This window comes from Ornithorhynchus anatinus, chromosome 2 (assembly GCF_004115215.2).
Source record: "Ornithorhynchus anatinus isolate Pmale09 chromosome 2, mOrnAna1.pri.v4, whole genome shotgun sequence".
NCBI lineage: Eukaryota > Metazoa > Chordata > Mammalia > Monotremata > Ornithorhynchidae > Ornithorhynchus > Ornithorhynchus anatinus.
In genome coordinates this window covers 70,945,757-70,966,735 of record NC_041729.1, presented here as the reverse complement: position 1 = coordinate 70,966,735, position 20,979 = coordinate 70,945,757, and the positions used below count along the sequence as shown (strand labels likewise).

Genomic DNA, 20,979 nt, shown 5'->3' with positions numbered 1-20,979 from the left:
TATAACAATAAACAGACCCATTCCCTGCCCACAAAACTCATTATCAACCAGAAAACAAAACAAAACAAAAAACCACCTATTGACAAGGTGGGTGACTTCTTTCCCCACTCCATATCTCAGTAAAACAGTTGATGACGTAGCATTTTGTATTCAAGGTGCATAATATTACAGATGCTTGTTAAATGCTTACTATGTGCCAGGCATTGTACTAAGCACTAGGGTAGACACAAGGTAATCATGTTGGACAGTCCCTGCTTCTCATGGGGCCCACAGTCAAAGTGGGAGGGAGAACAGTAATTTAATCCCCATTTTGCATAAGAAACAGAGACACAAAGAAGTTAAATAACCTGCCCAAGCTCACATTGAAGGCGAGTGGCAGATCTGGGATTAGAGCCGGTCCGGGCCCATGCTCTTTTCACTGGGCCACGGCTTCTCTGGAATGCACTCACACAAGATGAAGAATAAGTATGCACGTGCACACATACACAGACACACATACATAGCTATGTCTTAAACCAGAGCTGGGATGGGCTTTAAGAGATCTTCTGATCCAGCACTTTTCTGGCATATATAAAATTGGTATGCTAATCAAGACCTCCCTTAACAGTTTTGAACAGTCATTAGATTTCTTTCCTCATCGATCAATGGCATTTAAGTGCTTACTGTGTGCAGTGCACTGTACTAGTGCTTGGGAGAGTACCATAATACAGAATTGGTAGACACATTTCCTGTCCACAATGAACTTACAGTCTAAAGAGGAAGAAACACATTAATATGAATAAATAATATATAATTTATAGATATAGACATAAATGCTGAGGGGCAAATATCAAATACCTAAAGGTCACAGATCCAAGTGAATAAACATGCAAGCACACTTCCTTATGTCTAACAAACCTTAAGATACTCATCTTGACCCTCTTTCTTTCCTGACTGCCATATTTCATGGTCACTCTCAATGGCTCCTTCTTCTCTACTACCAAACACAACCACGTATCTTCTGTCCCTCCAAACCCTCCCTCAACCCCATCCCACCCTCCAGGATTGCCCCATAATCCCCCCCACCATTTCTGTCCAAACCCTTTGAAGGAGTTATTTCCTCCCTCTTTCTCCATTTTTTTCTCCTCCAACTCCTTCCTCGAACCCCTGCAATGTGGCTTCTTCTCCCTCCACTCTACTACCACAGTTCTCTGGAGAACCAGTTATCACCATCCTCCTCCTTGCCAAATCTAACAGGTTCTAGTCCATCCCAATCCTCTTTGACGGCTCAGTTGCCTTGGACACTGTGGACCATGCCCTTCTCCTGGAAACACTATCCAAATTTGGTTTCATTAACACTGTTCTTTCCTTATTCTCCTCTGATCTCTCTGGCTGCTCCATCTCAGTCTCTTCCATGGGCTGCTCTGCCTTCCACCCCTCTTAAATGTGCACTTACTTCCTCATCTTCAACAACATCTCTACAGAGATGACTCCCAAAGCTACATCTCCACAGTTCTGTTCTTATCTCACTCTACAATCTCACATTTCCTCCTGCCTTCAGGACCTGGATGTTCCACCCTCACCTCAAACTAATTAGGTCCAAAACTTAGCTCCTCATCCTTCCTCTCAAACCCTCTCTTCTCCACAGACCCAGTGATGCACCATCATCCTCCCTGTCTCAAAAGCTCACAGCCTGGGCATTATTCTCGACTCATCGCTCTCATTCCACCCACATATTCACTGTCACCAAATCCTGTTGGTTCTACCTGCAAAACATCTCTAGAATCCATCCTTTCCTCTACAAGCAAACTGTCACCACACTGGTTTAAGCACTTTTCCAATCCGGTCTTGATTACTCTAATAGCTTCCTCAAAACTTTCCTGTCACCAGCCTCTCCCCTCCCTAATCCCTACTTCGCTCAGCTATCTGGAGCATTTTTCTAAAAAAAATCATTCTGCTTGTCTCCCCACTCCTCAGAAACTTCCAATTGTTGCCCATCCATCTCTGCCTCAACAGAAACTCCTTACCATTGGTTTTAAGGCAATGGATCAGCTCTCTTTCTCCTCCTGCCTATCATTCATTCATTCAATACTATTTACTTAGCACTTACTATTTGCAGAGCACTGTGGTAAGCCCTTAGGAGAGTACAATATAACATTAAACAGACACCCTGCCCACCTCATTCCTATGACATAGCCCACACATTTTGCCCCCTAATGCCAACCGGTTTACTGTGTTTCAGTTTCATCTTGTTGACCCCTTACTCACGTTCCCCCTCCCTCCAGAAACTCCAACTTCATAAATGAGAGAACACCACTCTCCCCACCTTCAAAACCTTACTAAAATCATTGATCCCCCAGAGCCTTCCCTGACTAATCTCTCATCTCCTCATTCTATCTCTCCCGATACTGCATCACCTGTGTACTTCAGCTATCAACCACTAAGGACCACCCCATCCTCTCAAAACACTATTTGAAAACTCATTGTTTCCCTTAACTATAATCTATTATAATGCCTGTCTCCTCAGACTGCAAACTTCTTGAGAGCAGGGATCGTGAATACTTACTCTATGCTACTCTCCCAAGTGCTTAGTACAGTGCTCTGCAGAGTATGTGCTCAAAAAGCACCACTGTTTAACTGATTAAAATGCTTTCTAATGCCATTTAAGATGGTTTATAATTAAATACAGCTAGTCATCATGATCTATATAAATCTCAGGCTTCAAGACTGTTTACACACCTCAGTTTTTCATTCATCTACTTCCTTTAGTCCAATAAACTCCAATTTCTAACCCTTCAGTATTTTTAGTTTTCCTTTCCAAACATGTCACATCCCTCTTGAAGTGTGGTTCAGAGCTTAGGATGAGGCCAGTACCACATACTACTTCCAGCCAGACTGAACTGTGTAGGAGAGTTCCCAAACTTTCTTTCCCAGATGTCTCTGTTATTTTTAGAATCATGTTAGTATCTCTGATAAAAACTCCTTTGCCAACTCATTGAGTGTGGGATCCACTTATATCAGCAGATCTTTTTTTATCATACCAGTGTTAACCTATTTGCTCTCCATTTCAATTCCCCATAGTTTGTTTTATTTCATATAGTGCTATGTCTGTCAATTGCCTCTAATGCATATCATCCTGTTTTCGATGGTCTTTTCATAAACTCAATATGGTCACCCCCTCCCCAGGATAACCATATATATAAAGAAGCTATAACATTGAGTGTGAAAAGGTCTTAGAATAATCTTTTCTACTGCACTTAATAAAGAATTAGTAAAATAAAAAGATAAAAATTAATCATGAATTTAAACTGTCTGCCAAAATACATTTTCAGTGGATTCTAAGACAACATATCAAAGATGGAACTCAAATATCTGCCATAAAGCAGTGCCAAAGAGTTGTTCCATGGGAAAAACTGGGCTTACAGCGGGACAGTCTGGTTGCCCTGGAAAACAGCTAAATTTGGGAATAAATATGAATAAATAATTTATATGTAATTTATTAATATGGACATAAATGCTGAGGGGTGAATACCAACTGCCCAAAGGTTACAGATCCAAGTGAGAAGACATGTACGTGCATTTCCTTATGTTTAGCAAACCTTATTAAAACAGTTGGGTATACCCTCTTTCTTTCCTGGAGGTTTAAAAGCCTAATAAAGATCCAAAATGTAGGACACTGTCAGCCCACTTTAAACCTTAAACCTCCTCAGTTAGAATCTCAGAGCAAAATCGGCACTGGAGAGGACTCACTGAAAGATGGTAAGATGGATCTGAAAGATAGTTGAACAACTTCTCATCTGTTCCACAAGATTACTGCTTGTCTTTGCTCAGGAAAACTTTTCTGAGACTTAAGATAGCACTGCATTGAATTTTTGAAGTAGCTGCCCATTTTCCTAAGTATTCTAATATGCATCGCCCTCTCAAACTTATTTATTGAGCATCTAATAATACAATATGCACAGACCTCTATTTTAAGGACTCTCCTACTAGTAACTGCCTTATCTCATTCTTTAAATTCTGTTTTGTTTTTTTCCATACAGTTAATCTCAATTGAGATGGCTAAAATGCAGTTTTATAGATGTCCAATTTCAAGTACATGACTTTTCATGCTAAAGGGAATAGGTGGGCAGGTAATACTATTGCCTTTGGCTAAGGTATTTTAGTACATTTAGTACATTTTCACCACTCTTGTGGAGAACAGAAACAATTATACTAATTTTCTCTGCAGGTCTGGCACTGGTTTAAAAAAAAAAATACAAGAACCTACTGGTTTGTACTTCTCTGCTAAAGTCCATATTGAGATTTTCATCCAAACTTCCTCTCCTTCCCTGCTGCCCCCCCACAAAAAAAAGCTATTTTGAATTAAGGCTTAATTCATATGAAATATGGCTAAGATTCAACCATTGGAGGATGCTTTATTAGAAAAGGTTTTTTCTAAGAGGGTTATGAAGTAATGATTTAAGGTCAATATAGTTAGAAGCACTAACTCAACATTACTTATTTAAAAAAGGCTTCATCTGATGATCACATTCCAGAAGCCAGCAGGAAAACAGCTCTGCAGAGTACTTTGGATAAATTGCATTTCAATTAAAATTTTAACTAAAAATAAAAGCAATTTGGATATACTGGAAAATGTCCCCCACCAAAAAAAACCCCACACAAACCATATACTCCAGGAATCTGATTTTGTAACATTTTAGATGTAAAATGTTTTAAAAGAAAGCCACATGAATAAATGAAGGTAATTGATCATCATAATTGAATATGGACTGAACATTTGTGCTGCATAAAGAAAATCCAAGCTTTTGATATGCCAAATAATATGTCTCTAATAAACAGCTGGACCACACACACTATAGATCTGATTAAACTACAGTGAATCCCACAGCTTTCAGCCTGCCTTCCCAGACTACTCAGTGTTTTCATTCTATCAACAGAACGCCTACAAACTGCAGAAATAACTATTGCCAAGCCTGCATTAGTTGTTCATAAACATCATTCTTAGCAAATTAAATTGAGTAAAATAAAAAATCTAATTAAAATTGTACAAACAGAAAGGCTGTATGCCTTCTCTATTCTACCATTTTAAGCAGGTTATTTGCTTTCAACACTTGGGCAATTTAACTAATTATAGGATTAAGGAGAAATATATTCCTGTATTTTTAATACCGTATCACTTGTGGAGATTAAAAAGCTTCTTCATGTGACATTGGATATTACCCGACCTTCTTGCTATCTTTAAAATGTCCTTTCAGATGGATAAAACAGTCTCAATAAATAATTACAAGTTCATTCACCATCAGAGAAAAAAAGAAAAGTTATTAAAAGTGGTTCCAGGAAAACTAGCCTGAAAGAGATTCCACTGTTTTCCCAAATTAAGGCAAATCAATGAAATACATTTAGGTGTAATCAGCATGTGTTCCAAGAAAGGCAACACTCACCCTTAGATGTTAATGGCAATCCTAATGAGATAAAGCTGATTTAAAAATTAAATGACATTTTCAAAAGAAAAGAAATTAGGAGGTCATGCAAGCATGCCTACATTTGCAGAACCCTCACGAGTCAGAACGAAAGGTTATGGTTACTTACATGCTCTACAAAAAGGAGAAGTTCGAAGGGAATCAGCACTCACAGAGCAAAGTGACTAGATATTTCAGGGTTCTGTGGGAAAATGAGCAACCCTCTCTCATCTCGAGGTAATGGAATGATCCAAAACTGCCTGCTCTTCCAAGCTACTGTAGAAAGAACCTGCTAGCGCCACCAATTTTTTCTTTCCAAGGCTTTCCTGTGTAGGCACATGCCTGATCTTCGGTATCTGTGCTTCCCGCTGAGGGGCCCGTCTATAGAATGCACCAGGTTTTGGCACACTGATTCATGAGAAGGAAAAACAAGAGCAGCTTCGTCTGAGGCAGCTCGCATCAATTAGTTGATATGGAAATGGAAAAAAGATTTCCGGGTATGATCAACCTCATGCTACCAGAACAAATGGTTAAAATCCACTCCAGCCCTGACCCCCAGAAGAATAAAGTTGATTCTTTCTCAGGTTCCAAATTAGGATGATCCTATTTGCTAACAGTGAAAACTAAGGTGGGAAGAGGAGGAGGGAGGAAATCTCCCACGCATTGGAGAAGTTGACAGGGTCACAAAGAGCTCTGACAGTAATAGGCACCTTTAAAGAGAAGGCAATCAATTATGAACCATTTGTTGAAATTGTGGGGCTGTCAGACACTCAGTTACAGCTGTGCTTCATCAAGTCAGACTGTGATTTGATTTCTTAGTGAAATTTTCCCCCTGTCTCCGAAGTCAATTTGTTAGCTAAATCTCCCCAAAATCTGAGGATCCCTAAATTCTAATCAGACAACAACCTCTTCACACTGGGGAGGGATAAAAAGACAAAGACTGCCTGGGAAGAAAATCTAGGACTTTTCCATTCCAAGTTGGCAGGTCCCCCATGCAATTCTGGACAGCCCATTCCATTTAGAATTCCAGGCACAGATCATGTTCTTGGAGCGGCCCACTGCACATATCTCTCCACTCCTAAAAACCTCTGCTGGCTTCCTGCGGCCCTTCCCCTCTAAACAATCTCCTCCCTTGTAGTTCCAAGGCCCTCTGCCAAGTCTCCCTATCTTATATATCCACTTTCTTCACTTGCTACTCCCCAACTCAGACTTTTCACTTCTCTCAAATTCACTAACTTGTCCCTGATTTTGCCTCTCCTATCTTCATCCTCTTGCTCATGCTGCACCCCAATCTGGAACCACCCCTACCTTACCCCTCAAATCCGACAGACCATAGCTCTCCCCATTCAATAACCTCCTAAAAATCTCACATCCTCCAATAAGCCTCTCCTGATTAATTCCCACACCCCAAGTTATAGTCAATTTGTCAGTCAATTTTATTTATTGAGCACTTATTGTGTGCAGAGCACTGTACTAAGTGCTTGGGAGAACACAATACAACAGTAGAGACATTACAAGCCCACCAGTCATCTCCAGCATTTATGCCCTTATTAATATCCACCCAAAGTTATTTTGTATATATTTGATTGTACCTTCACTACTTTGGTTATTCTACCTGTAAATATTTTGATGTCTCTCCCAGTCGATCAGTGGTATTTATTGAATGGTTTCTATGAGTGGGGCACTGTACTAAGCACTTGGGAAAGTATAATACAATAGAGTACATAGTCACAATCCCTGCCTAAAAGGAGCTTGCAGAGTTTACACACAGGGGGAAGCTCTGTGGGTACAGGAAACACATTACTTGACTCTTGTCCTTCCCAACAGTGTATTGCACCTAATGGGTCATCAGTAAACACTGTGGGCAGGGGACATTTCAACCAACTCTGTCATATTTTCACCAAAACCTAGTTCAGTGCTCTGCACACAGTAAGCCCTCAATAAATACCATTGATTGGTTACTGTATTAATAATAATGATGGTATTTGTTAAGTGCTTACTAAGTGCAAAGCACTGCTCTAAGTGCTGGGGAGATACAGGTGATCAGGTTGTCCCACGTGGGGCTCACAGTCTTTATTCCCATTTTACAGATGAGGGGACTGAGGCACAGAGAAGTTAAGTGACTTGCCCAAAGTCACACAGCTGACAAGCAGCGGAGCTGGGATTAGAACCCATGACCTCTGACTCCCAAGCCTGGGCTCTTTCCACTGAGCCACACTATTGTACAAATGTCATCTCACATCACTGAAATGTCAGGTAGTCAACAGCATTTGAGGGCTCATGGTGTGCAGAGATAATTACAGATGAACATATCAAACACACTCTTGACCGTCCCAAAATTTTCAGTCAAAGCAGGGAGTACACGATGAACACAAATACCCACTTAAAGATAATCACTGTGAGGATGTTGGTTTTCTCTGTCCAATACGATTTGCTTGTATCCACCAATTCCACCAATGTTTAGTACAGTGCCTGGCAAATAGTAAGCGCTTTAACAAATATCACAATTCTTATTCTTAACAAAAGAAACACTTTCACACAGGAAGCTTTGCAGGTAGACAATAACACTAAGTTCAAGAAGCAGGGGAGGGGGTTAAGATAATGGATGAAATGCAAACAATGGATTATTAATGGACGGTCAGCATTCTAGGAGGTTGGAGAAGGGAAAAATCAAGATGCAGGCCACATACCAATCAGCAACAAAACTAAATTGGTTGGAAAATGTTGGTAGATTCCACAATACACAACACTTATGTACATATGCTGTTCCACAGCACTTATAGGCACCCCACAGCACATATATACAGATCCGTAATTTATATTAATGTTTGCTTCTCTAGAATGAAAGCCTGTTGTGGACAACCAACATGTCTACCATCTATGTTGTAATGTACTCTCCCAAGTCCTTAATACAATGCTCTGCACACAGTGCGTGTTCAGTAAATAAGATTGATTGATTGAGCATATATAACCATGAGGATGAGAGTTGAGGTGAGTAACCATCACACTGTTTACCTGAGCACTTTATCGCCATGGTCAGAGATGGAAAACTGGGCAGGATGAACCATTGGCCTGATCCAAAACAGTACCTTCACTTAGGTTCTGATGATCATATAAGACCCTTTGGGTCAGCATTCTCAAAGAATGAGGACTTATCCAACTTGGTTTCTTTAATGACCCACTGGAAAGTTCATACTCACCGTTTTTTTGCTTTAATAGTAGTGATGATAAAACCAAAGAGGCAAGAAAACATTACATGTGAAGGTCTAGCTAAAGCAAATGATCTTTACTACTGAAATATTAACTTCAACTTGAGCAAGCACTTAGTCTAGTCACACAATAAACTGTCACCAAGACCTGGTCTCACCTTTATAATATCGCCAAGATCCGCCCTTTCCTCTCCACCCAAACGGCTATCTTACTGTTACAGGCTCTCATAATACCCTGGCTGGATTATTGTGTCAGCCTTCCCTCAGATCTCCCTTCCTGCTGTCTCTCCCCACTCCAGTCTATTCTTCATTCCGCTGCCCGGCTCATCTTCCTGCTGGAACGCTCCGGGAATGTCACTCCCCTTCTTAAAAACCTCTAGTGGTTGCCTATTAACCTCCACACGAAACAAACACTTCTCACTCTAGGCTTCAAGGCTCTCCATCACCTTGCCCCCTCCTACCTCTCCTCCCTTCTTTCTACTGCCCACCCCGTATGCTCCACTCCTCTGCCGCCCACCTCCTCACCATCCCCTGTTCTCGCCTATCCCGCCGTCGACCCCTGGCCCACGTCCTCCCACTGTCCTGGAATGCCCTCCATCCTCACCTCCGCCAAACTAACTCTCTTCCCCTCTTCAAAGCCCTACTGAGAGCTCACCTCCTCCAAGATGCCTTCCCAGACTGAGCTTCCCCTTTTCCCTCTGCTCCCCCCCTACCCCCTCTTCACCTCCCCTCAGCTAAACTCCCTTTCCCCCTGCTCCACCCCCTCTCCCTTCCCTTCCCCTCAGCACTGTGCTCATCTGCTCAATTGTATATATTTTTATTACCCTATTTATTTTGTTAATGAGATGTACATCCCCTTGATTCTATTTATTGCTATTGTTTTTGTCTGTCTCCCCGGATTAGACTGTAAACCCGTCAATGGGCAGGGATTGTCTCTATCTGTTGCCGAATTGTACATTCCAAGCGCTTAGTACAGTGCTCTGCACATAGTAAGCATTCAATAAATACTATTGAATGAATGAATAATAAACCTCAGGCAGCTAGTGAGCGCTTAGTATATACCATCATTATAAACTTAACTGGGCCTCAATTTTCTCATCTGTGAAATGGGAATAAGATAGATGAAATGCTCTCCAAGTAACAGGGACTGTATCTGATTCTAGTAACTATCCAAGAGCTTAGCACATTGTGCTTTATAAATATTTTTTATTATTATTAAAAATAATGATATTCCCCAGTACTTTCATTATGGGCGGGGAACGTGTCTGCTAATTCTTTTGCATTGTACTCTCCCAGGCACTCAATACAGTGCTCTGCACAAAGTAAGAAGCTCTCAATAAATACCACTGATTGATTAATTGGTCGTTATCATCATCACCCACAGCACTGGGTGTCAGTGTGCAGAGAGAACACTAAACAGGGTGCTTAGGGAACATTCAATAGACCAAAGAGACACAATTCTTGCTTTGGAGGAACTGTCAATCAAACAGGGGAAGCAAGCAGGGGAACTGCCAAACATACAATAGTGACAAGAGTAAAAGAATAGATACGAAGTGAAAAAACACAAGTAAACAATGAAATGTTGAAAAAGACGAATAAATAGATGTAAGACTGAGTGCCAAGCTGGAGGATAGGGTAAAGTGATCAAGAGGGGAATCCCTCTTGGAGGAGGTGACATTTTAATAGTTGGTTTAAATGCTTCAAGGGACAAGGTTTTATCTAACAAAGGTACATATTCATGGAGGGGGAAAGGTATGAGAAGCAACATGATCCAGTGGAAAGAGCACAGGCCTGGGAGTCAAATGACTTGGTTCTAATTCCAGCTCCACCACTTGACTGCTGTGTGACCTTGGACAAGTCACTTCACTGCTTTGTGTCTCTGTTACTTCAACTGTGAAATGGGGATTCAGACTGTAAGTCCTTTGTGGGACATGGACTGTGTCCAAACCGTTTATCTTGTTTCTACTCTAGTACTTAGTACAGTGCCTGATACATAGTAATTGCATAACAAGTACCATAAAAAAAAGAACAGTGGATGGGAGTTGGGAGAGACGTGGCAGCTCCCATAGAAGGTCTGTTTGGAGAGAGCAAAGCATTTAACCTGGAGTGAAGCAGAAGAGTAGGTAAACCGGAGGGCGAACATCCTTGAAGTCATAGGTTAAGATTTTCGGTATGTAATGGGTAGTCGTTGGCCCGTAGTAAACACTTAAATATGATTAAGAAGAAAAAGGTTTTGAGGAGGGGACTGATGTGCTCCAATCAGACATTAGAAAGATGCTATGTGCAGTGCTATATGGTTCTGACTAAAGAAGGGGGTGGGGAGGTGCTAGATTACTTAGCTGAATCCAAGAGGCCTTCCCTGACTAAATCCCCTTTACCTCTTCTTCCACTTCCTTCTGCATCACCCTGACTTGCTCCCTTTCTTCATCCCCGCTTCCAGCCCCACAACACTTAGATACCTATGTTTTGTCTTGACATATTAACATCTGTCTCCCCTTCTAAACTGTAAGCTCACTGTGGGCAGGGAATGTGTCTGTTATATTGTTATACTGTACCTTCCCAAGCGCTTAGTACAGTGCTCTGCACACAGTAAGTGCTCAGTATATACGATTGACCCTAGGACCATGCACACAGTAAGCATTTCAATAAATATGATTGACTGACTGAAGGTTAAAATTAAACCAAATCCCAACCTTGATCTTGTCCCAAAATCAACAACTGAGCATTGGAAATGGTTCCTACCCTGAGAGCTTGTTCGCCTTTGTCTCTGGATGTGTCTTCTTCATCCAGAAGACCATCTGTCCGGCTCCTTTTCAGGCCAGCAGCAACATCAGGCACATTGCTGAAATCTGCATTAAAAGAGAAAGGGAGAAGAAAACTCAAGTTTATGCATTTCTGACAATGGGAAGACACATACAAACATCTGAGTGAGTCCGAGGACTAGATAAAAAGACAATGACAATTTTGAAGTTCAGGTGGAGTTAGTGCATGACTCTTAGATTGTCATGTTGTACAGCTCTTATAAAATCAGATCTTGACTCACATTAACCAAAGATAGCGTATTCTCTTCCTGTCTTCTAGCCACTGATTAAAATGTCCAGTGAAAAATTATTTTGTTTAAGAATCAGTTCTCTCTTACAGCAGCTCCAGCTTCCCTGATTTTATACTCTTTCAGTGGGCCAAAAATAATCAGTTGATACTGATTATCTCTTCAACCTTTAAATGCTTTGTTTTTCTCTACATACATTTGAAAATGACATGTCCAGTGGTTGCTAGGCAAGCATCACATGGTACATTCTCATCACAACGTACATTCTCATCACAACAGACTGCTAATTTGAGGATGCGATTTTAATACTTCTTGAATTGGTAGTCTGATTAAACTTAAACAGCCAGTGCTGAAAATTAAATGGCCCTCTCAGCTTTTGCCCACATCTCTATGTAACTATATGTAGTTACATAGAGATGTGGGCAAAAACTATATATAATGTGTGCATGTATATATATATATATATATATATATATATATATATTTCATTATTATGAATTGTTTAATTCATTGATGTCTGTCGCTCCCTCTAGATTGAGAGCTCTTTGAGGGCAGGGAGCGTGCTTACCAACTCTGTTGTACTTTACTCTCCCAAGCACTTATTACAGGGCTCTACACATAAGACCTCAATAAATACTACTGATGATGAGATGATATTTGGATGTAGCAGCAAGGCCTAGTGGAAAGAGCCCATGCTGGGGAGTCAGAGGGCCTGGGTTCTAATTCTGCCTCTGCCATTTGCCTGCTGTGTGATCTTGGGCAAGTTATTACACTTCTCTGGGCCTCAATTTCCTCATCTGTAAAACAGGGATGAAATATCTGTCCTTCCTATTCTCCAGACTATGAGCCTCCTGTGGGACAGGGATTGTGTCTGACCTATTGCTGTTAATGGTATTTGTTAACCACTGGAGAGAGCTGGATTAGGTACAAATTAATCAGGTTAGACACAGCTCCAGTCCCACATGGGGCTCACAATCTTACTCCCCATTTTACAGATGAGGTATATGAGACACACAGAAGTGAAGTGACTTGCCCTAGGTCACACAGCAGACAAGCAGTGGATCCAGGATTAGAACCCATATCCTTCTGACTCCAAGGCCCATTTGTTCACTCCAGTGTATTTACTGAGCGTTTACTGTGTGCAGAGCACGCTCCATCCACTAAGTCACAGTGTTTCTGATTAGCTTGTATCTATCCCAGTGCTTTGAATAGTGATTGGCACATAGTAAGCACTTAGCCAATACCACAATAATTACTAGGTATATATGCAAAAACACACAATTTAGACTAACTAAAAGACTATTTAGAAAGAATCGACCTTTCCATGTTCAAATACTCATAAAACCCGGCCCCCACCCCCCACCAACCAGCACATCAGCTCACTCCTCTCTAGACTGTTAGCTTGTTGCGGGCAGGGAATGTGTCTGTTTACTGTTATATTATACTCACCCAAGCACTTATTATAGTGCTCGGCACACAGTAAGTGCTCAATACCTCAACTGAATGAATGAATGGCAAATTAGAAAGATCACTAGCTAGTGGTTGCAGTGATGTTTGCTGAGTTGCTGATTTTATTTTTGAAGCACTAACCTAGGTTAACCTCCTGACTTCTCCCACACTCCTCAGATTGGCCCTAAACGTACACTGGCACTTTAAATGCAAAAGTAATCCATAATAACAGCTCAGCAATGGCTCAGACCAGAAGTGAACGATCAGGGACCTATGTGATTGCACTTTGAGTCTGCACCTGGTTATCCTGGCTCCACAAGTACTCAGCAGGCTGACGGCCTCTGCTATTTGCCTTGGAAGAGAGATGAGAGCTTAAGTAGGCCACACGGAAAAACATCCTCATCTCCTACCGGGGCTGCGGCTACAGCACTTTGTGCCCCCACAGACATCCAATACTTGTTTACTGAACTGACTAGCAAGGCCTCCAAAGTCAACACTAAAGCAAACTGCCTAACTAGGGGAACAAAACTGGAGTCCCTGGCAACCATTCGGACCTTTTCTTGTGACCAAAGGGATACAATTCCTGAGGAATCGGGATGACCCAGATTACCAAATGCAGGAAGCATAAAATGGAAGTTCAGGGTCATTAACGATAGGGGGAGAAAAAAGCACAAAGCACAAACAGCTCATTAATGCCATAGGGAAGCAACATGTTGCAATGGATAGAGCACGGGCCTGGGAGTCAGGAGGTTATGGCATCTAATCCTGACTCTTGACACTTATCTGCTGTGTGACCCTGAGCAAGTAACTTCACTTCTCTGGGCTTCAGTTGCTTCATCTATAAAATGGGGACTGAGACTCTGAGCCCCATGTGGGAAAGGGACTTTGTCAAACCGATTTGCTTTTATCCACCCCAGCACTTAGTACAGTGCCTGGCACATAGAGAGTCCTTAACAAATACCCTCCTTGTTATTATTATGTCTTTCTTCGTTCTTATACACACAAGCATTCCTGCAAACTTGCAAATATCTACTGGACAGGCATCATTTATTATGGGCTAGAACTGTAACCAAACAGAAAGTGCTTGCTGAGCTCAACAGCCTGGAAATAAAGGGAGAGATGTAGAGAGATGGTAAACTGCCTTTTCAAAATATTTTTCCTTATTTTGCGAGGAACAGGGAAGCTGCATGGCCTAGTGGAAACAGCATGGACCTGGGAGTCAGAAGGATCTGGGTTCTAATCCCAGACTTTGCCACTTGTCTGCCTTGTGACACCTCTTATCTTCTCTGTAACTCAGTTATCTCATCTGCAAAGTGAGGATTCAATTCTATTCCCTCCTTAGACTGTGAGCTCCATGTGAGGCAGGGACTCTGTCCAACCTGATTACTGTATTGTCTTGTATTTTTTCCAGCACTTAGTACAGTTTTAGGCACACAATAAGTGCTTATCAAGGAATACTTTTTTTAAAAGATCTGTGAATAAAAGGTCACAGAAAGGCAAACGATTGTTTAGGTAAAATAGGGGGATGGAAAGGAAAAGACAGAGAAAAAAGTTGAAGGAAGGAAGAGATTGTGTGTAAAGTGAAGGAGAAAGGGACAAGGAATGGGGAGAAGAATGCTAATGCCCTAGTGAATGGTGGCAGGTTATTTTCTGAACAAGACCCAAGGAGCCAAAAGTCCACAGCTTATCTGTGGGAAACAGGGCAGGAGAAGCTAACCTCAGGCTCTCTCTGGTTCAAAGGTCATTAAGAATGCCTTGAATGGCCCCCTGAGGCCAGGTCAGTTCCAGGAATTGCTCTTTTTAAAATCAAGGTCAGGGTAGCATCTAGGGTGACCCCACTTACAACTTCCTATTAGAATGAAATGCATGGATTGGTTTTGAAAATCAACCAATCATACTTATGGAGTGCTGACTGTTACAGAGCACTGTATTAAGTGCTTGGGAGAGTACAGTATAACAAAGTATATGTAAACACATTCCCTGTCCACAGGGAGCTTACAGTCTAAAGGGGGATACAGACAGTGATATAAATAAATGATGAATATGTACATAAGTGCTGTGGGGCTGGGGGAGGAGTGAATAAAGGGGGCAAATCCCAGTGCAAGGGTGACACAGAAGGGAGTGGGAGAAGAGAAGGTGAGGGTTTAGAGGGGAAAGACCTCTTGGAGGAGATGTGTTTTTAATACAGCTTTGAAGAGGAGGAGAGTGAACATCTGTCAGATACGAAGAGGGAGGGAGTTCAGAGGGAGGGAGTTCCAGATCAGAGGCAGGACGTGGGCAAGAAGTTGGCAACGAGATAGATGAGATGGAGGTACAGTGAGCAGGTAGGCGTTAGAGCAGGGAAGTGTGAGGGCTGGGCTGTAATCAACCAATGTGCGGAGCACTGTACTATATGCTTGGGAGAGCACAATACAACAGAATTAGCTGGCGCTGTCCTGACCATGAGTTTAGAGTCTAGAGGCTGTAGTAGGAAATCAGGGAAAAAGGTGATTTAGTGCTTTAAAGTCGATGGTAAGGATTTGAAACTGACAGTGGCCTCATAAAATGGAGAACACTTATAGGGAATCAATAGGAGAGGGGAGGGTCAGGACAGGCCTTTAACTAGCCCCCATTCATGACCCTGGAATTATACACATTGGCAGCAGTTAGGATGGAGAAACAAATTTTGCCAAGACATTTGTCTTACTGTCAGTCAATCATATTTACAGATTAGCGGCATTGCCTAATGGAAGCAGTGTGGTTCAGTGGAAAGAGCACGGGCTTTGGAGTCAGAGGTCATGGGTTCGAATCCCTGCTCGGCCACTTGTCAGCTGTGTGACTTTGGGCAAGTCACAACTTCTCGGTGCCTCAGTTACCTCATCTGTAAAATGGGGATTAAGACTGTGAGCCCCACGTGGGATCACCTGATTCCCGTGTCTACCCCAGCACTTAGAACAGTGCTTGGCACATAGTAAGCGCTTAACAAATACCAACATTATTATTATTATTATTATAGAGCACGGGTCTGGGGATCAGAAGGAACTGGGTTCTAATCCCAGTCTGTCACTTGTCTTCTGTGTAACCTTAGGCAAGTCACTTGACTTCTCTGTGCCTCAGTGACCTCGTCTGTAAAACGGGGATTGAGACTGTGAGCCCCACGTGGGACAAGTGCTATGTCCAAACCAATTTGCTTATATTCACCCCAGTGCTCAGTACAGTGCCTGGTAAGTGCTTAACAAATACCATTCTTATTAAACCTCCAGGTGCCATCTTTTAGAATCAGACTAGTAGACGACAATCTCAGTTTAAAAATAGCAGCATAGGACTCTTAGAGGAGGCCCTTGCAGCTGGGGAAGTAGCTGGGATCTGCAGACTCAGAAATGGAGCTGGACCTCCCCGGGAAGGGCCCAAGTCGCTGATGGCGTGGCGGCCCAAGAATCTACACACTCCCATCTGAGAAAGTCTTAGTAAGTTAGAAGAAGCAGGGGGCAAGACTGCTTTCTCCTATTACTCAGTGCTGCCCGCCTCTACAATTAGTGTCAAGGCACTTCACAGACAGAGCGGAAAGTAACAGGGCTAACAATAGTAGCATTCTCTTGCATTTAGGTAGCAGAAATATACAAGAATACTGGTAATCCTGTTCCTTCCCAGCAAGTTTAAATGTCAGTACACACCCCACTGAAACACCATTGTCAAACAAAAAGTTGGCAACCTCCAATCCTATACAATTACAGGCAGAAAGTGGTGCTAAAGCAACATCAAGAATATTAAATAAAAAACAGAAACCTCAAGTTAAGGTTCTCTTAACCCTAATTCACCCACAGTGTTTGTGCTATAAATTAAAGGTATCTGTTTTGTATATAGTGAAGTTATTAAAAATAATAATAATAATGGCGGTATTTGTTAAAGGCTTCCTACGTTTCAAGCACTGTTCTAAACGCTGAGGAAGTTACCAGCTAATCAGGTTGGATACAGTCCATGTCCCACATGGGGCTCACGGTTTTAATGCCCATTTAATGGATGACATAATTGAGACACAGAAAAATGAAATGACTTGCCCAACATCACACAGCAGACAAGTGGCAGAGCCAGGATAAGAACCCAGGTCCTTGTGATTCCCTGGGCTGTGCTCTATGCAGCAGGCCCTGCTGCTTCCTGTTGATATTCAGGGATGAGGGCTCTGACATTTATTTCCCTGAGGAATACAAACGAGAGCTGCCTGCTTGGGCTAGGCCACCTCATGCCACTTTTGTGGCTCTATTCTAATCACTAGGTCAGCAAATCTCAACGAGTATATCAGCTAAGGAATTATCACCCATGCAAAAAAAACAAACCAAAAACCAGTATGCTCCCTTTGACCAACACCACTGCCCCTAAATCCTAGAAGTCCACCAAGTTGACCCCCACACCCACTACACCACATAAAATTGAAATCTTCTTCCAGAAGTATGGGCCAAAGTCTGGGTCAAAGACTTCAGGACTTGAGCTCTGCTCCCCTTCTAAAAGACAGCAAGCTCACTGTGGGCAGGGAACATGTCTATCAGTCCTGTTAAATTGTATTCTCCCAAGTGCTTAGTACAATGCTCTGCAAATAGAAAGCACTCAGTGAATACCATTGATAGATTGATTGCCATACTGATCCACAGAGGAGTTGCTGAAGTCTGATTTGTCAAGGGGAGACTGAAGATACAAGGGATCCATTTCTGATGGGCTGGGCTGCTACCAGAAGCCCCAGGGCATTCTCAGTCTCCATTGCCAGTCTCTTTCAGAGAATCAGTCACCCATTCATTCATTCAATTGTATTTATTGAGCGCTTATTGAGTGCAGAGCACCCATGAGAGGATAGTGAATGGTCTGATGTCATGGGTCAGCCCCTGTTGGGGGGGGGGGGGGGAGCTCTCTTTTGCCCCTCCTCTCTACCACCTGCTCTCCCCCACCAAACCATCTTCTGTACCGGACTATTATCATTATCATTATTATTATTATTATGGTATTTGTGAAGTGCTTATTATGTCTCAGGCACTGTACTAAGCACCAAGGTGGATACAAGCAAATCAGGTTGGATTTGGATACCATCTCTCCCATATGGGGCTCACGATTTCAATCCCCATTTACAGATGAGGCAACTGAAACACAGAGAAGTAAAGTGACTTGCCCAAGGTCATGAGGAAGAAGAAGATGACAGAGATGAAGAAGAAGATTGGTATTTGTTAAGTGCTTATTATGTGCCAGGCACTGTTCTAAGTGCTGGGGTGAATACATGGAAATTGGGGTGGACATAGTCCCTGTACCACATTGGTCTCACAGTCTCAATTCCCATTTTGCAGATGAGGTAACCGAGGCACAGAGAAATGAAGTGACTTGCCAAAGGCCACACATCAGACAAGTGGTGGAGCGAGGATTAGAACCCATGACCTTCGGACTCCCAGGTCCGTGCTCTATCCACTTGGAGTTTTGCTCCCTGCTCAGCCAGGTTAGGAGAAAATAGAGACATGCTCAATCAATCAATGTTTACAGAGCACTGTACTAAGCGCTTGACAGAATACAAGGTCATGGGTTCTAATTCCTGTTCTGCCACTTGTCTGCTCTGTGACCCTGGGCAAGTCACTTCACTTCTCTGGGTCTCAGTTACCTCATCAGTAAAATGGGGATTGATCCTGTAAGCCCCATGTGGAACAGGAAGTGTCCAACTTGATTTGCTTGTATCCACCCCAGTGCTTAGTACAATGCCTGGCACATAGTAAGCTCTCAACCATTACCACTGGAGAAACAGCATGGCCGAGTGGCTAGAGCATGGGCCTGGGAGGCAGAAGGTCATGGGTTCTAATCCCAGCTCTGCCACTTGTCTGCTGTGTGACCTTGGGCAAGTCATTTCACTTCTCTGTGCCTCATTTCCCTCATCTGTAAAATGAGGATTGAGACTGTGAGTCCTATGTGGGACAGAGACTGTGTCCACCCTATCTATCCCAGCACTTAGAACAGTGCCTGATACATAGTAAGCACTTTAACGTATATCATGACTAGTATATAACAAAGTTGGCAGAGCTTGTAGTCTAGAGGATCTTAGATGAATAGCTAATGAACATGGATGCCCTATTTTGGTAAGATCTGTAGAGGTATACTCAACTAGTTCCTGCTTCCCAAAATGTGAGCCAATTATGTGGAAGGTCATTCACTTCACATGGATCAAGCTCCAGAAAGGCAAAAGAAAAGGTGCAAAGCACCCAGAAAGACATAAGACATAAGCTCAGCCAGAATCCTTGTAATTTCATTACTTCAGTTAATGCACACCAAGTACAGATTCTAAATGAGTTCTACAGTTCCTCCTCTTCCTCAGCATGGGTCCACAGAGAACCCATGCTGGGGTAGTTAGCTGCTTCAGATAAAGTCATTTTTTATGTATTTAAATATTCATTTCCCTCTAGACTGTAAGTTTATTGTGGGACAGGGAACGTTCTACCAACTCTGTAATACTTTACTCTCCAAAGTGCTTAGTACAGGCTACAAGATTGATTAATTGATTTCTCCTTTTTTTTTCATGGGGGTGGGGTGGGCAAATACTTCCCTCCAAAAATAAAGAGGGAAGTGGAGAATGCATATGCTCAACAGAATGTATAATAGTTCTTAAAGGATTTTGAGACATTTAGTAAATAACGTTGATGATAGCAATAATAGCACTTGTTACGCACTTACTAGATGTCAAGCACCGTACTAAGCATCGGGATAGATAAAAGACACTGTTTGTTGCCCGATACAAAGCTACAAGGTAAAGATTCAGAAATATGAACACTGGCAATCTGAAGATTTTGTTTTCCAGGTCAGGGTTGTAGATTTGGAAGCTGGAACAACATGAATGCTAAGTTGGCTGACTCCAGAATATCAAGGACAACATGATGAATTTCATCCAACTTTCTGGGACAAGCCAGCCCTATCCCGGCAGCAAAATCCTATGGATAGAGCATGGGCCTGAGAGTCAGAAGGACCTGTGTTATAACAGTGGCTCTGCCACTTGTATGCTGTGTGACCTTGGCCAAGTCACTTAACTTCTCTGTTCCTCAGTTAGCTCATATGTAAAATGGGGATTAAGACTGTGAACTCCAAGTGGGGCATGGATTGTGTCCAACCTGATTGCTTTGAATCTATCTCAGTGCTTAGACCAGTGCCTGGCACATAGTAAGCACTCAACAAATACCATAAAAAAAATCAGTGACTCACAGAAACTGGAGAATTTCCTTCCTCTCCAGAGTTATATAGCAGATAGTCATATTAACTCATAAGCCAAATCTGATGATTCTCATTTTAGGGAAGGATTGGGGATAAGGAGGAAAAGAAGGAGAAGGAATGGTTAAGTTACCTCATAATAAAATTTTAGGCTTCAAAGATCAGTAGCAACTAAACTGCAATGTGCTATTCTATTTATTTATATTGATGCTATTGATGCTGGTTTATTTGTTTTGATATCTGTTTCCCCCCTTCTAGACTGTGAGCCCATTGTGGGCAGGAATTGTCTATCTTTGTTGCTGAATTGATCTTTCCAAGTGCTTAGTATAGTGCTCTGCACACAGTAAGCACTCAATAAATATGACTGAATGAAAATACACCTGGGTAATCAATCTTTTTAACTCTCACTTTAATTTAAGGAACCTAAATCCTTTAAAGATTCTCCTCCACCCCAACCAGGTACTTATTAATAACCTTCTATTAAGAAGAATTTGAGAGGATTTGAAAAATATAAGTATCAACACAATAGAAAGAAACAATATTTTAACTGCTATATAATTCTGATGGTATTAGCATTTGGTTCTTACCAATATTTTATGTAGCCTACCAAACAGTAGTATATTTTGCTAGGGTA

General features: G+C 42.0%; 1 protein-coding gene across 3 annotated transcripts in view; it reads right to left on the bottom strand.

Annotated features, from left to right (window-relative positions):
* TIAM2 (TIAM Rac1 associated GEF 2) overlaps window positions 1-20,979 on the bottom strand; it is a 155,775-nt gene that overhangs the window by 46,901 nt on the left and 87,895 nt on the right. For 2 of the 3 annotated variants that reach the window (XM_003428281.4, XM_029052287.2), the window contains one exon: window positions 11,390-11,496. In XM_003428281.4, the coding sequence (XP_003428329.2) occupies window positions 11,390-11,496 (107 nt within the window). Of the gene's footprint in view, window positions 1-5,568; window positions 5,873-11,389; window positions 11,497-20,979 lie in introns of those variants that run through there. The other variant, XM_007657824.4, reaches the window with a different exon arrangement.